At 34.2% G+C, this 17,776-nt stretch overlaps 1 protein-coding gene across 6 annotated transcripts in view; it reads left to right on the top strand.

The window, feature by feature from the left end:
- Window positions 1-17,776, top strand: part of KIF3A (kinesin family member 3A) — a 62,313-nt gene that overhangs the window by 25,286 nt on the left and 19,251 nt on the right. For 3 of the 6 annotated variants that reach the window (XM_049116059.1, XM_049116057.1, XM_049116058.1), the window contains exons 5-9: window positions 221-326; window positions 3,976-4,115; window positions 4,508-4,705; window positions 5,014-5,188; window positions 11,627-11,725. In XM_049116059.1, the coding sequence (XP_048972016.1) occupies window positions 221-326; window positions 3,976-4,115; window positions 4,508-4,705; window positions 5,014-5,188; window positions 11,627-11,725 (718 nt within the window). Of the gene's footprint in view, window positions 1-220; window positions 327-3,975; window positions 4,116-4,507; window positions 4,706-5,013; window positions 5,189-11,626; window positions 11,726-13,439; window positions 13,512-15,586; window positions 15,596-17,776 lie in introns of all 6 variants that reach the window. The other 3 variants (XM_049116054.1, XM_049116055.1, XM_049116053.1) reach the window with 2 other exon arrangements.

Below are 17,776 nucleotides of genomic sequence, written 5' to 3'. Positions count from 1 at the left end.
TTATCCCAATTGAAATAACTTGTATTCATTTTTATGTTCTCGCCATAGATTGTCACCTGTGCAAGTGTAGAGACTATGTCTACTTTGTCCATCACTGTATCCTCATTTCTTAGCAGGGTGTTCAACACACAGTAGATGTTTGATAAGTAGCTGGAGGAATTATGGTATGTGTATAAGATCTTTGGGTCAGTTTTTTTCTTTTTTCTTTTTTCTTTTTTAGGTTAAAGAAAGACCTGATGTGGGAGTTTATATCAAAGATTTATCGGCTTACGTGGTAAATAATGCTGATGATATGGATAGAATTATGACACTAGGCCACAAAAATCGTAAGTGTAGTAAATAATTGTGATTGAACATTTATGTGTCGAGTAGGCTTTTAGAAGCAAAACTGACCCCACAGAGACTGGATTTTTAAGTTTCTTGATAGCCCTTTCTCTTTGATTATTTACTGTGTAGAGAACATATATGAATGAAAGAGATCACAGATTGCCTTCTGTGCTGACCAGAATTTTGTTTCTTGGTTATGGCGCTATATATATGAAATTCTTCTATTGTTAGCTGTCTCTTTTAATTAATTAGTTTATTTTTTAAAAGATTTTATTTATTCATGAGAGACAAAGAGAGGCAGAGACACAGGCAGAGGGAGACGCAGGCTCCATGCAGGGAACTCGATGCAGGACTCAATCCCGGGTCCCCAGGATCACACCCGGGGCCAAAGGCGGTGCCAAACCGCTGAGCCACCCGGGCTGCCCTAGCTGTCTCTTTTTAGCTATAATAATAAGTTTGTCAAACACTAACTGTGTGGTAAGTGCTTGTGCTAAGTCCTTTCTTTATAAGAATGATCTTTTTTAAATCCTCAAACTGAACTGTGAATGTACTAAATTCCTGTTTTGACTGAGGAAACCAAGACTTAGTCTAAATAACTTGTGCAAGGTTATGTACTACTTAGTAGGTGGTAGAGTGAGTGTTTGAACCTAAGCCATTAGACATCATTAACTGATCATTAGCATCAGTAATGCTTTACTGCCTTCCTTTTGTTGACAAGAAAAGCAAACCAAAATTAAGTGACATTCTCTTTAATAATAGTTTGAAGTTTTGTCTAAAAAATAGAAAGTTGCAGCACTATTTAATACCCAAGATGCCCCAGACTTAGTACTAATGATGTTGCTAGCAGCAATTAGAGGTCAGAGGTAAAAAAATAAGAATGTAGAAAGTAAACATTTTTTAAAAAGCTTTTTTGACTAGCCTGTAAATCTAGGAAAGTCAAGGAAATTAAAAAATTAAAAAAAATCAGTTGCATTTTTATAAATCAAGTAGAGAAAGACTAAATTCTAACAGAAAAATGAGCAAAAGATATACATGAATACATAGCAGCAGGAATACAGAGCATGTTCACCTTGACAAGTAATTGGGGAAATGAGTATTAAAAGAATAGTAGGAGATATTTTACCCATTATTTAGGATGGAGGGATATCCAGGTTTGTGCAGCTCTGAAGAAATGGGCACTGGTGATGGGAGTGGAAAGTGCTCCAGCCTTGTTCAGGGGCATTGTAACAGTATCTGTTGAAATTTTTTAAATGCATTTCTTTTCACCCAGTGTTTCTAATTTATATATATATATATATATATATATATATAATTTCTATATATATGTATATTTCTGGATATGTATGGATGTATCTATATTGAGAAATATCTAGAAAAATATCTTTAGACATAAAAAGATGCCTTAATGGAACATTATTGATAATAGCAAAAGGTTTGATGCAGTCTAAATAAATGTCAGTAAAACATTGGTTTTATGAATTGTGGTACAGAAGTACTCTGGACTGTAATGAAGCTATAAAAAAAAAAAGTTAAATATACATGTAGATACCTGAAAGATTTTCAAGATACATTGTTAAGTGAAAGGAAAACAAATTATAGAATAGTATGTACTGCATCACCCCGTTTAGAGATGTGGAAAAAGTCTAAATTGTTAAACTATGTATTTGGGCTGTGTGTGTGTGTGTGTGTGTGTGTGTTAAATATATAATGAAAGGACATTTGATAGTGATTACCTTTCGGTAAGGGGAAGTAAGATAGGAGAAAAGGGGTATGTGGAGCTTTTACTTCATGTTTTTGTATGTCTGTATTTTCATATTTTTTATACCAGGAATATGTTCATATATTGCTTACTCAATAAGAAAAAATTTTGACTCGATTCCTTTCACAGTAGTGATCAAAACCTTTCATTGAAAATAGAACAACAAAAAGCCTCCACAAAAAACCTCCCATTAACAACTGAGAATTAATTTGATTTGGTATGTGAGCTTCATTCAAGGAAAACTAAACAATTCTAATAAAAGGAGTAAAATGAAATGAAGACCAAAGATTTTGAGGACCTAAGATAGCAGAGGAAAATACTCCTAATTAATAGATTGAGTCTAAGAATTAGATATTTAGTACAAACATCCACGTTGAAAAGTTCTAACATAAAAATACTAATTTTATCATACTGCAATTGCAATAGAGTAAAATAACTATTCAGGGGAAAATAGAAGAAGGAAATGTGACAGTAAAAGCTGCTATTCTTTTTTTAAAAAAAGATTTAAATTATTTATGACAGAGAGAGAGAGAGAGGCACAGAAACACAGGCAGAGGGAGAAGCCGGCTCCATGCAGGGATCCCAACGTGGGCCTAGATCCTGGGTCTTCAGGATTACACCCCGGGCTGAAGGCGGTGCCAAACCGCTGAGCCACCCGGGCTGCCCTAATTTTCAAATTCTAAAATCAAAGCTTGCATGGAGAAGTTCTGCATAAATATATAGTAGAATAATTTTGACGTTGGCTAAAATTAGCAAAATGCTTTCCAAATACTTGGCAATTTAAGAAAAAAACTAATATATGCCTATTGAAAAAAAACTTTTAAAAAAAATATTATTTATTTATTTGTTTATTCAGAGAGAGAGAGAGAGAGAGAGAGAGGCAGAGACACAGGCAGAGGGAGAAGCAGGCTCCATGCAGGGAGCCTGACGTGGGACTCGATTCCGGGCCTCCAGGATCACACTCCGGGCTGCAGGCGGCGCTAAACCACTGTGCCACCTGGGCTGCCCAAAAAACCCTTTTCTTTACACAATATGTAAAATATTTATAGTTGCACAAATACTTAGTATATTTTGACTGGATGCTTTTGTTTAATAGAAGAAAGAAGATTGTACTATATATCTTTTTTTTTCATATGTTAAGGGTATCTTCCCATGTTATACATACAGATCTGTTTTGTGTTTTTAAAGGGCTCTTGAGTAGTCCATAGTAGGACTATTTTTTTTTTAAGATTTTATTTATTTATTTAGAGCATGCAAGCAGGGGGAGGGGGAGGAGGAGAGGGAGAATCTCAAGCTGACTCCGCGCTCAGCTCTGAGCCTGACATGGGGCTGGATCTCATGACCTGAGCCAAAATCAAGAGTCAGATATTTAACCTACAAAGCCACCCAGGCGCCCCATCACTATTCTGCAATAGATTAACCACTTTCCTTTTGGTTGTTTCTGATCTCTTGATATTGCAAAGAGTGCTGTACTGAATATCCTGTATCATCTAATGCATATATGCAAGTATTTCTGTGATTTAGATTCTCAGCGCATAGTACTTTTTAGAGACAGCTGAAATGGCAAAAAATTCAAAAGTATTTAACTTTTTTTTTTTTTTTTTACCTAAATTAGTTTTCTTTTTTTTTTCTTTTTTAGCCAGTAATACTTGGGATTGAAATTAAGCTTTTTGTCCTAAAATTACCTCTGTAATATGAGAAACATTACAAATTCTTTTGTTATCAACATATAAATTGTCAGAGACATTTCTAATGTTAAGTAAACCTGTGCTTTTCTAGCTCTTCACTGTGATGAAATTAAGTATTTTAAACCAGTCTGGATATTTGATTATTTTTAAAAAATGCTGCCTCTTGTTATGCTTTTCAAGAATTTCCTTCCTTCCTTCAAGGTTCTGTTGGTGCAACTAATATGAATGAACATAGTTCCCGTTCCCATGCCATCTTTACAATTACTATAGAATGCAGTGAAAAAGGCGTTGATGGTAATATGCATGTCAGAATGGGGAAGCTCCATCTTGTAGATCTTGCTGTAAGTAACAGGATACTCCTTAAGGAATAACTCTTGTGATATTTTACATATTATAAGTGAATAAAAATTCCAGTGAAAATGTGACTTACATACAGTTTTTAAGTTGTTGACTTGTGTATGTGTTTAACTTCTTTTGTATTATGGAATACTTATTTATAAAAATAATGAGAGTAGTACTGTCTCCCCATGTACCCATGACTCTGCTTCAGCAGTTATCACTTCATGGCCAGTCCTGTTCCATCTCTGCCATCAGCCACATTTTCCCTTCCTATATTATTTGAAGCAAATTCCAGTAAATATCAGATTTTTAGTGTCAAATTTTGTTTTAAACTTTCAGAGGAATACTCTGTATTTTTAATTTTAGCATTATTTCTGTCTTTGTTTATTGCTAGGGTTCAGAAAGACAAGCAAAAACTGGAGCAACTGGACAGCGCCTAAAAGAAGCCACAAAAATCAATCTTTCGCTTTCCACCCTTGGTAATGTAATTTCTGCCTTGGTTGACGGAAAAAGCACTCATGTTCCATATCGCAACTCAAAACTGACTCGTCTTCTTCAGGATTCCTTAGGAGGAAATTCAAAAACCATGATGGTAAGACTTCATTGTAGAATAGTTATCATCAGGAAAATGTCAGATTCCTGTTTATGCCAATAATTGATATGCATAGCATTTTAAAAACTTGATTATTTCACTTGTAGTGATTTGTGGTTATTCTTTTTAAGTACATTGTGTGTGCTAACCCATGTAATGGTGTTTGGAAATCCATGTAGTTGTTGCTTTCTTGTTCAAGAAAGCTAGAGGAGAACCAGGTTTCACAAATTCTTTTTGATAAATTTATCATGGTAGTATTAATTTTAACTGTGTCATGTGTAAAATGTTTTGTATTCCTAATTCAACAGTGTGCAAATATTGGGCCAGCAGATTACAATTATGATGAAACTATCAGTACATTGCGGTATGCTAACCGTGCTAAGAATATTAAAAATAAAGCTAGAATTAATGAAGATCCAAAAGATGCTTTGCTTCGCCAGTTTCAGAAAGAAATAGAAGAACTGAAAAAGAAGCTTGAAGAAGGTAACTTTTTCTCAGAATATTGTTGGCTAAAAATATGTTGCTTAACCACTAAGTGTTCTACTAAAAACCACTTACTAAAATTCCTTGAGCATCTAACTTTGATTTTTTAAAAAAATTTATTTAAATTCAGTTTGCCAACATATAACCCCCAGTGCTCATCTCATCATGTGGCCTTCTTATTGCCTGTTACCCAGTTACCCTGTCCCTCCACCCACCTCCCCTTCTGCGATCCTTTGTTTGTTTCCCAGAATTAGGAGACTCTCATGATTTGTCTTCCTCTTTAATTTTTCCCCACTCAGTTTCCCCCCTTCCCTTATAGTCCCTTTTACTATTTCTTATATTCCACATATGAGTGAGACCATATGATAATTGTCTTTCTCTGATTGACTTTTTTCACTCAGCATAATATCCTCCAGTTCCATCCACGTCAATATAAATGGTAGCTATTCATCCTTTCTGATGGCTGCGTAATATTTCATCGTGTTTATATACCCCATCTCCTTTATCCATTCATCTGTCAAAGGACATTATAGCTCCTTCCACAGTGTGGCTGTTGTGGACATTGCTGCTATGAACATTGGGGTGCAGGTGTCCCATCGTTTCACTACATCTGTATCTTTGGGGTAAATATCCGGTAGTGCAATAGTGCAATTACTAGGTCATAGGGTAGCTCTATTTTTAACTTCTTAAGGAACCTCCACACTGTTTTCCAGAGTGGCTGTACCAGCTTGCATTCCCACCAACAGTGCAAGAGGGTTCTGCTTTCTCCACGTCTTTGCCAACATTTGCTGTTTCCTGTCTTGTTAATTTTTGCCATTCTCACCAGTATAAAGTGGTATCTATTTGTATTTCCCTGATGGCAAATGATGTAGAGGTTTCTTCATGTGCTTGTTGGCCATGGGTAGATCTTCTTTGGAGAAATGCCTGTTAATGTCTTCTGCCCATTTTTTGATTGGATTGTTTGTTTCTTGGGTGTTGAGTTTGGTAAGTTCTCTCTAGACCTTGGATACTAGCCCTTTATCTGATATGTCATTTGCAAATATCCTCTCCCATTCTGCAGGTTGTCTTTTAGTTTTGTTGACTGTTTCCTTTGCTGTGCAGAAGCTTTTTATCTTGATGAAGTCCCAAGAGTTAGTTCATTATTGCTTTTGTTTCTCTTGCCTTCATTGATGTATCTTGCAAGAAGTTGCTGTGGCCATGTTCAAAAAGGTTGCTGCCTGTGTTCTCCCTTAAGATTTTGGTGGATTCTTGTCTCATATTTAGATCTTTCAACCATTTTGAGTTTATCTCTGTGTATGGTGTGAGAGAATGGTCTAGTTACATTCTTCTGCATGTGGATGTCCAATTTTCCCAACACCATTTTATTGAAGAGACAGTCTTTTCTCCAGTGGGATATTCTTTCCTGCTTTGTTGAAGATGAGCTGACCATAGAGTTGAGGGTCCATTGATCTGTCTGTTTTTGTGCCGATACCATGCTGTCTTGATGATCGCAGCTTTGTAATACAGCTTGAAGTCAGGCTTTGTGATGCCCCCAGCTTTGGTTTTCTTTTTCAACATTCCTCTGGCTATTTGGGATCTTTTCTGGTTCTATCTAACTTTGATATTTATTTATTTATTTATTTTTAAAGATTTTATTTATTTATTCATGAGAGACACACAGAGAAAGAGGCAAAGATACAAGCAGAGAGAGAAGCAGGCTCCATGCAGGGAGCCTGACGTGGGACTTGATCCCGGGTCTCCAGGATCAGGCCCTGGGCTGAAGGTGGTGCTAAACTGCTGAGCCACCTGGGCTGCCCTAACTTTGATATTTAAAGGAATATTTCTGCAAGGTGTTTGATACACACTTCAGCATTTTCATATTAAGTTTAATTATTTAATATTTATTTATGTCATTTTAAAAAATTGTTTTAACTTAAACCTCCATCTCAATCATATCCGTCTCCATGACCTTTTATAGATTTCATTTGACCATTTACTAAATAATGAATTTTTTTTTTTTTTTTTTTTTTTGTCGAAGAACAAATTTTACCATATATGTATTTGGGTGAAAATGACCCAGAGTTCTTTGTGAAAGATACCAGTCACTGTTATTCAAAGTAAAGAAACTTATTAGAGTCATGAGTAAACCAAATTTACAATAAGTAAAAATTCATTGCCTTTGAAAATATGCTTTCATGCTTAAATTTGAACATGAGATTCTGTTTGGAGAATTCTTTTCTAACGATGTTAGAAGGTTAGAAAGTTTGAAGACCTTGTTCATGAGGGTGAGAAGTTTACTGCTTGTCATTGAGTGGTCAGTGACTTGCTACACTTTCATGCTAAGAACTGATAGGTATAGGACTCCTTTTCATACCAGATAAAAAAGGGCTTTTGAGTGGCTTTTTTACAGTTTACAGGGAAGCTGGATAGAACAGATATGAACTGCAGAGATGCCACCATCATATATGTTTGAAAAGGGTACTGGTTTAGTAAACTTGAATAAGATTATTTTTTTTTAAATTTTTATTTATTTATGATAGTCACACAGAGAGAGAGAGAGAGGCAGAGACACAGGCAGAGGGAGAAGCAGGCTCCATGCACCGGGAGCCCGACGTGGGATTCAATCCCGGGTCTCCAGGATCGCGCCCTGGGCCAAAGGCAGGCGCTAAACCGCTGTGCCACCCCGGGTTCCCTTTGAATAAGATTATTGAGGAATAATCTCAATAGCTGAGCTGCCCTCTCAGATAATGAAATTTGGTATTTTAAATATGGCCACTAGGTGGTATTTATAGTCAATATGTCTTAAAGATTTAAGATTTCTTAGATTTGTTAATGTTGAATTCACACCTTTATTTTCCTGCCTTTATTTTTTCACGTTTTTTCATAGGGGAAAAATATACATGATGTAAAATTTACTGTTTCAACTATTTTTATTCTGTGGTATTAAGTATGTTAAAATTGTTCTGTAACCATGATTATAATCCATCCCTTAAACTTTTTAATCATCCCCAAATGAGGTTCTGTACCCAGTAAACATTAACTCTCCATCCCCTCCTATCCTCCTCTCTGCCTCAGCTCGTGATAACACTATGCTATATCTGAATTTGACTATTCTACATAACTCATATAAGTAGAATCGTATAATATGTGTACTTTTGTGTCTGGCCCTCAGGGTTCATCCATGTCATAGCATGTATCAGAATTTCCTTCCTTTTTTTAAAATTTTTTTAATTTTTTTCTAATTTCCTTCCTTTTTGAGGCTAAATAATATCTCTTTTTTTGTCTATACCACATTTTATTTATCCATTCATCTTTTGATGGACACGTAGGTTGCTTCTGCCTTTTGACTACAAAAAATAATCTGGCTATGAATGTGGGTATATAGATAATACATGTTTGAGTTCTTGTTTTCAGTTCTTTTGAGTATATATCCAAAAGTGGAATTTGATAGATCATGTGGTAATGCTGGCTTTATTTTTAAACACTTAATTTCATAGATGTTTATGATATTTGTTTTTATGATCCAGTTAACAGTGTTATGATTAGTACAGTTGATCATATAAACAATAAAAAAGTAAGTGGAAAACATTTAAAAGAGTAATTTTTAAAACTTTTTATAGACTTCTAGAAAACTTGGAAGTATGATGAGTTTCTGTATACCCATCACCCGGCTTGTCCTAATGTTAGCATCTTATATGACTGGAACATCTTAGAGTGAACATCTTACAGTTATTGGAACCAGGAAATTTACATTGATACAAATTTATTAACTAACCTATCAATTTTATTCAGGTGTTGAGTTTGCCCTCTAGTCCAGGATACAGTCTAAGATCACATGTTGCATTTAGTTGTCAGGACCTGTTGGTCTCCAATCTCCAGTTCCTCATCTTTCTTTGTCTTTCATGGTCTTGGCACTGTAAAAGTCATATATTTGAAAAATGTTCCTCAATTTTGGTCTTTTGTAGTTCTCATAACTATTCTGCAAGGTCTCTTCACTACGAATTCTATAATTTTACATTTTCCTTTAAACTTAAGGTGTGTCTTGTGGGGAGATACTTTGAAACTATGAAAAGGTCCTGTTTCTCATCATACTTTTCCCCACTAACTGTAGCATCCTTTAGGGGTTCTTGCCAGCAACACTAATTCTTTGGCATCTGTTCATTGGGTGACTTTGTCTTCTCATTATTCCTTTTAATGTTTAATGTTAAGAATTCTATTGTAAGGGGGAATAGTCCCTTCTCCCCCACTTGTTTATTCAGTTATTTATTGATATCAGTATCAATTCATGCATATTTATTTTAGTCTGTACATTGTAATACAATAATATCATTATTTGTCTTGTTGCTCAGATTGTCCCGAGATTTGACCATAGGAGCTCCTTCAGGGTAGCTGCTGTATCCTTTCAGCATGCTTCCATCAGTTTTTTGATTTTTGGTTTTAAGTGCTTCTTTATTTCTGATACCACAGATGTTTTAGATTCATTTTATATGTTCCCTATCCTGGCCTTAAATCCATCTATTTCTCCCTGGTTCCTTTCAGTGGAGACTGGTATATAGAAACCCAAGACTTGGACATTAGGTGCATTTGTTGCTACCAGGATGTCATTGTACTAGGCCTAAAGAAAATATATATATTTTTAAAGATTTTATTTATCTACTTGAGAGACAGAGAACATGAGCAGAGGGAAAGGCAGAGGGAGAAGCAGGCTCCCCTCTGAGCAGAGATCGTGATGTGGGGCTCTATTCCAGGACCTGAGATCATGACCTGAGCCAAAGGCAGACATTTAACTGACTGAGCCACCCAGGCGCCCCAATAAAAAAAAATTTTTAAGATTATTTATTTATTTATTTATTTATTTATTTATTATTTATTTATTTATTTATGATAGACCCACACAGAAAGAGAGAGAGAGAGGGGGTGGGGGCAGAGACACAGGCAGAGGGACAAGCAGGCTCCATGCCGGGAGCCCGACACAGGACTCGATCCCGGGACTCCAGGATCGTGCCCTAGGCCAAAGGCAGGCGCCAAACCACTGAGCCACCCAGGGATCCCCAATGAAAATATTTTAAATGAATTTTTCTCCCAATATGCTGATCTCTTCCTATCCATTATTTAATGTTTAGATATTATCGTTTATGATTAGTGTATATTTATTTTTTTCACCAATTACGTTTGTTTTTTTAGACATTTCATTCATGGACAGTGTTATTTTTAAATAACTACTATGGAAGTTATTGATATTAGTTTAATTACACCCTTTTATTTGATTTTTTGTTTCTTTTTAAGCTATTTTTGTACTAATAAGCTCTTCTTATGATATAGTCCTTCTTTTCTTATGATATAGTCCTAAAAGTGGGATCACTGTGTTAGATGAGTTTTATTGTTCTTAAAAAATATGTAGGGTGAATGAATTTTTTTAAATCTTGAACAGAAGGAATCCCTGGGTGGCTCAGAAGTTTGGCACCTGCCTTTGGACCAGGGCATGACCCTGGAGTCCCAGGATCGAGTTCCACGTCGGGCCTCTTGCGTGGAGCCTACTTCTCCCTCTGCCTGTGTCTCTGCCTGCCTCTCTCTCTCTTGTGTCTCTCATGAATAAATGAATAAAATCTTTTTAAAAATTTAAAAAATAAAAAATCTTGAACAGAGGGGGCGCCTGGCTGGCTTAATTGGTGGAACATGTGACTCTTGATCTCTGGGTTGTGAGTTTGAGCCCCAGGTTGGGTATAAAGATTACTTAAAAATTAAAAAAAAAAAAATTTTTTTAGGATTATTTACTTATTCATGAGAGACACAGAGGCAGAGACATAGGCAGAGGGAGAGTCAGGCTCCCTGCAGGGAGCCTGATGTGGGACTTGATCCCAGGATCCTGGGATCATGACCTGAGCTAAAGACAATTGCTCAACCACTGAGCCATCCATGTGCCCCTAAAAATAAAATCTTATGCAAAAACTGAGAAGAAAATGCTCCTCCAAAATGATTACTTTTTTAAAAAGCTGAAATAATGACTTCTAACGTGAAATTTTTATGTATACATAGAACTTTATTAAACTTATCATTTGAAATTTTAAGTAGATTAGAATTTAACTTTTTAGGAACTTTGAAATAAAGCCTCTGTGTACATTATATCTTTTCCTGAGGTTAGCATATGTGATATACTGTTTAGAAACATTAAAATACAGTTTGTTTAGGGCAACAGACTTGATTGATTGATTTAGATTTTTATTCATGAGAGACAGAAAGGCCAGAGACATAAGTAGAAGGAGAAGCAGGCTCCCCGTGGAGCAGGGAGCCCAATGATGGACTCAATTCCAGGACCACAGGATCATGCCCTGAACTGAAGGCAGATGCTTAACCACTGACCCACCCAGGCATCCCAGGGCAACAAACCTAATGAAGAAAATTGATACAAGCCATGACCTGGTATAGAATATAAATTGTTTTGTAAAATTTCTATTCAAGGGGAAGAAATATCAGGTTCTGATATCAGTGGGTCGGAGGAAGAGGATGATGAAGAGGGTGAGGTTGGAGAAGATGGAGAGAAAAGGAAAAAAAGAAGGGGTAAGTTCTTTTTAGTGTTCTAGAAATTAACTGGGATTGCTCCCTAAATATGGTTTAACATTCATGCATACCTTTTCTTTTGCCATTTTTAGTTATGGTAACAATTCACACAGGAAATATCCATATACATAGTTAACTTTGCCTTATTTTTTCCTCCTATGCTGATCTCCTACTTACAGTTGAATCATAATACCATATGTTCTGTCCTTTACAGTTTAGAATTGTAAAAATCTGTGATAGTGCTTATACCATGTAAAGATTTCATTCAGGGTTTTAATTTTATGTGAGGCCTTTGATTTGTGTTGGGAACCTAAAATGTTTTTTAGGAAATCAGGTTAATGTGGAGTTTTTCTCAAGCATGCTTAGGCTTTAGAAGTCACTGTATTTTTAAATGGTGAATTTCTATGAGGATTCCATTTTTTAATTTAATACTTTGCTTTATAAAATGTACTTTCATTCTTATCCCTTTTATGGGGCATTTGTTGCCAAGTGTGAAGTTTGTATTTATTGTGATAAAGATATAGTTAACAGGCAAAAGAGAGAGACATATTATAATGGCCCACTTTTCCAACATTTTTGCTCTTAATGTTCATTTGTTTCAGAACTCTCTTCCATTAATGTGGATCATTAATGTGTGGATCATTGTTTTCAAGCTGGTGCATATTTTGCTTGTCTTACTAAAATGATCTTGCTCTGAAATAAACCCAGAAGTCCCAAATTTTAAAACAAAGGGTTCTGTAACTTCAAAGGACAGGAAGAAGATGATTTAGAGAAAGAGCTGACCAACTATAGTCTACTGGCCAAATCCTGCCCACCACCTGTTTTTGTAAATAAAATTTTATTAAAGATCCATGAGCATTTGTTTACATTTGGTGTACAGCTGCTTTCACATGAGACTATATGGCCCACAAAGCCTCAAGCACTTATTATTTGTCCCTTAACAGAAAATGCTTGCTGACCCCCTTGTTTAGATAAATCATTTTGTCTTCATCCCTATTTTCTCACAGACTATTCATAGCTAAAGCAGATAATAGATTTGTTAAAAATAAAATTTAAAATAGAAAAAAAATGCTGTTGCTTAATATGTTAAAATATTTTTTAGTAAGGTATCCTTTTAGGCTTAAAATTTTTTAAATTTTCATTGAGCCTTTCATAGTTTTGCTATGAAACCATGAGCTTACATAATTATATCCACTCGCTTGATGTTTTGGCGGAGAGTAAAATTGGAGACAAACCAAGCTATCTATAATGAAGGGTAATTCATCATTACTGTAGTTTCAATTGTGCATGACTTTATTTTTTATTTTTTATTTTTTGTGTGCATTACTTTAAATTTTAAAACTCACTTCCTGTAACTTACCAACTAAGTAGTGTAAATAATTTAAATTTTAAATATCAACAAATGACTTAGTTTTTTATTCACGTCATTCCAACCCTCTGAATTACTATGTTTTAAGTGGGTGATGCAATTTTCCCACAGTAAGATGCTTAAGGGAATCCAGTTTCTAATTGCCCTGTCTGGCTTTGTAACCAGAAAATATTGGGTAGTCTACCAAGACTGGTATTAAGGGAAAGTAAGTTTTGATTTTTTAATGCAAAGCTTGATTGTTCTTTAAAATTCTTTCGCTGGAACTGAATTTTCCTCTGTGTATGTGTTCATTTACTTGTTTCCTCTTTCTTTGGTTCCCGTTGGGCTCATTTCTTTGTCTTCCAGGCAGTAGCAGCAGCAGTAGTTCAGACTCCACATGTTCTGTCATAGAGAAACCTCTGGATAAGTCCTTGCCTAGTGAGTGGTAGCTCTTAAATTCTCTCACAGAGCTTTGGCTTTTCCATAACCCATGGGCTTCATTTGAGAAATGCTGCACTGCTCCCCGTCATTACTTAAAGAATACGTGTTGGACTTCTCAGTAGAACAAAGCATGTGGTTATTTCCTCCCTTCTTCATCGCTTCCAGTTAACCATAATTGTTAAAATGTGTGCTTTAGCTTATCTTTGAGACAATGGAAGAGAGATTCATGCTTTTGCCATTGAGATAATGTAAAGAGAGCTAGTAAGCTGTATAAAAGAATAATTCTTATGGTTCCTTTTTATGTTTTGGAATAAACTAATCCTAGTCAATATAAGAGATATGCAATAACAAATCCTGAATTTCTAAAAGTACAAATGTTTGGCAATACACCAGTGCCCATTATAACATGTCTTAAGTTATAAGATTTTATGCTTTGGTGTCCTATTCTTAGGTGTAGCTTAAGCTTGAAAGCTCCCAAATAAAGAAAAATGTAAAGTTTGAAGCAAGTAAAAATATATTGGATAGTATTTTATTTCAGATGGCCACTTTTCTCTATTTCTCAACTACCTGATTGATTTTAAGAAACTTTCTAAGGTATGATTGGAGAATTCAGATCCACAAGAAGTTGTTTACGCAGGATCTGTCTAGATGTATTTCAGTCCTAAAAGCTTTTTCTTAAACCTTAAATCAGTTTAAAAATATTATTAATTTTGTGTATATTTTTAGAAGAAAAGGGAATTGATGTTTTCTTCTACTAGATTGCAGCTTACTGCCTTTTAAAGCATTATCTTTGTAGTTATTTTTCTAAAACTATTAACAGTTATTCTTACACATTTAGCTTTCTAGAAGAAGAATTCCAAGAATATTAGAATTGTTTTCTCTCTTAACTCTTACATTTTACCAAAACAATTAATTTCATAGGACAATTTCTGAAATACAAGAAATTGCTTTAGAAACCGCATAGAGGTATTATAAATTGTCAGATACGAGGAAATACCCGAGTGGAGGCATTATAATTTAATTTTCTATTTTAAAACTTACCTTAATCTTTAAAAAATAGTTACATGAAAGTATGTTATGAAATGAGTTGTACTTGGTTCAGTTCATGCAGTTTTAGTTACTGTTTGTATATCTAGCACATTAAGTTCTTCTGTTGTGATGTGGGTGTGTTGGTGAAATGGAAAAATGGTTTTCCCAGCATGTGGTTGCTGTGTGTAACTCGTATGTACCTTCCCTTTTAAAAATACGAATGGCTTTTTTTAAGGTGTTCTTTGCTTGAGTCATCAGTTGATCATTTACCTCTATGGAATCATAATTACCCTTAACAAGCTATGAATAAATTGAATGCAAGTTTGTTATTATACAGGTGTACTTCACTTTATGCAGTTAATGTTTTTTTTTCTCTGAAAAAATTGCCTATAAATCAAATTGGTAAATCAAATCTATTGGGAGAACTTGCTGTCCTTAATATTTCTTCATTAAATCCTTTTATTAATCAAATTATCACTGCAAATTACTATAATCAGTTCATCTCTTTAGTTGATTCAGGTTTTTGTGTTGGATTTTTCTTAAAGGGGAGCCACACCTGTATGGAATCTTTATATTAGAACATTGAATTGGGAAATTTTGAAATCAACAATGCAAATTTTGCTCTTTTACTAATTTTTTTAATTGGCATGATTTTCTGTTTTGTCCTTTTAGATCACTTCCTGATCTTAGCAGGTTCCCAATTCCATGTGTACCATTAATATAACGACTTGGTGCTGAACTGTTATATTTGCAGGAGTTTGAGAGTCCTTGTGAGCTCTTGAGATCTATTTAAATTGTAATCTTAGTCTAGATTAATCTTATTTGCTTAAATTACATCTCTGATTGTGTTAAATATGCTTTTCTTTTTACATAAAGCTCTGTTTCAGTTTTGATAATGATTTGATTTATTTCTATATACTATAAATAAATGCTATTATACATTTTTCTTTGTTTTACAAAGGAAATAATGTTTTTCTTTTTTTCCTCTTCATCTCTGTGCATATGCTTCCTGTCTACGATTTGCTTACTACTCTTACTGAAAGATCAAGCAGGTTGGTGTGATTGATTTGCACTCCACATGGTACAATTATTTAAACTGTAAAGAACTTTGTTATTTAACTACATTACATTTTTAAAATTTAATAGTTTTTTTTTACAAGGTAAGTATCTGTCTTTTGTATTTAAAAAAGCAACATTAGCTTTAAAAAAATTTTTTTTCAGAATAAATAAATAAAATCTTTTTTAAAAAAGAAAAAAAATTTTTCTCTTAAAAAATTTTATTTCAATTTTTGTTCAGGAAGATATTAGGAACATTCTTATTTCCAAATGATCTTTTTTGAAGAACAATTCATAAGTATCAGATTAACAGTGACAACCACACTGGATTCTCTAGACCTAATTAACAAAATAGACAAGAATAAATACTACACCAGAACCAGATGTTTCTTTTTTCCTAAATTTTTAAAGACTTTTAAGCCAAATTTTGGTAATACAAATATAAATGATTTTCACTGTCAAACATTTTTTTAGAAGCAAGGAGTCAAATACTTGGTTACTTATGCCCATGGGTGCTCATGTAATAAAAATAAAATTAATTCAGTTAACTCTTCCTAAAATTCTTCCCCTTTATCTTGCCAAAGTTCATTTTGATAATTTTGGTTGGAACACATGGCAAAGGGCAACTAAAAATATTACTACTCCTGTTTGTCTTAATTAAATACTTTATGACATCACCATTTTCCTAAGATTTATTTACCTGAAATTTTTTTGCTGAATACTGTCCTGCCATATTAGAAGAAGGGGTTTTGGTTGGTTCGGTTAAGATTTTTAGAAAATGTTTAAAAAAAAATCAATTTAAAAGTGACTTTTAGTGAATGTCATGATTTTAAGTGCCTGGTTAGGAGAGTTGGAACATATTCATATTTAGCCTAAAATGCTATTTGGAGAGAAGTACAATGATTTATGTGAATAATACTGGCTAGAAATTATGTTACTTAAATATTAAACTTTTGAAACTGAACCTAGCTGTAAATGCATAGTCATCTTTATGAGAATAAGAGCACAATTAGATATTTGCTGCTAAAGCATCAGTTTGAAAATAACACCTGAATGGTTTTGAATAACTAATATAATTCAGGCCTAATAGTAATTCATCAACAGGTTGTGCTTTTGTATTTCTACATATAATATTTTTTTATTTTACTGCCTCTTAATGGGGTTGGAAACTGTATGTTTTTGACTGTTGTTAACCGAACATTTAGAACCCTACCAGCCTAAAAATTAATGTGCATATGTTTATCAGATCATTTCCACTATATTATTAATATCCATGTCTTCACATAGAGGGTTTTTTTTTTTTTTTTTTTGGCTATAACATACTTGCCATTTTTCTTTATTTATAATTCTGAGGTAGAAAGTAACTTAAAATTTTTTAATGCATGCATTTTATTTACTTATTTTTAAAGATTTTATTTTTTACGTAACCTCTATACCCAAAGTGGGGCTCAATCTCATAACCCCAAGATCATGAGTTGAATTCTCTACCAGCTATGCCAGCCAGGCACCCTCTGCATGCACTTAATACCTGAACTTATGCTTTTCCCCCTCAGATTTCTAAGAAGTAGTACTACTGATTAGAAATCCTTTCTAGGAGTTCACTGGGAGCAGGAATTAGATTACTTTTTAAAATTAATGTTTTAACAGCATAAATCAGAACATTCAATATAGGCAACTGTGCCGAAGAAGCCAACATATTCAGGTCTACATCCTGACTTTTGGAATGCAATGAATCACACCACACCAAAGCATGAATTTGGATCAGTGCTCTTATTTACTCTTATTTTAACTTACTTGTTTTGTGGCTTAAGTTCTCTTTGGACTTTTATTTCTGGAGAAATGAAAGATGTATTTTGCATCTTTGAGGTTTGTTTTTTTTTGTTTTTTTTTTTTTAATAATTGTATCCTAAAGATTTAAAATCTATGAATGATTCTTCATCTCATGGTTCCTGAAAGTACTTATTCAGATATATATCTGCACCATCATTATCTTTCAGTTCTCTTCCCTTGTTAGCAGGAAAGGCTAGCTTTTGGGTGGAGACATTAACAATTTATAAACTCTTCTGGTTTATGCTCTTCTGTGGTCCTTTGGGAAGGAAGTTAAGAATGACAGAAGCTTTCAGGAGAGCCTCTCACCAATTCTACGAAAAGTTTGATTGTTTTTCTACAGAAAAGTA

The sequence above is a fragment of the Canis lupus genome, chromosome 11 (genome assembly GCF_003254725.2).
Source record: "Canis lupus dingo isolate Sandy chromosome 11, ASM325472v2, whole genome shotgun sequence".
Classification (NCBI taxonomy): Eukaryota; Metazoa; Chordata; class Mammalia; order Carnivora; family Canidae; genus Canis; species Canis lupus.
The sequence above is the reverse complement of the archived record's forward strand: the minus strand, read 5'-3'. Positions and strand labels throughout refer to the sequence as shown.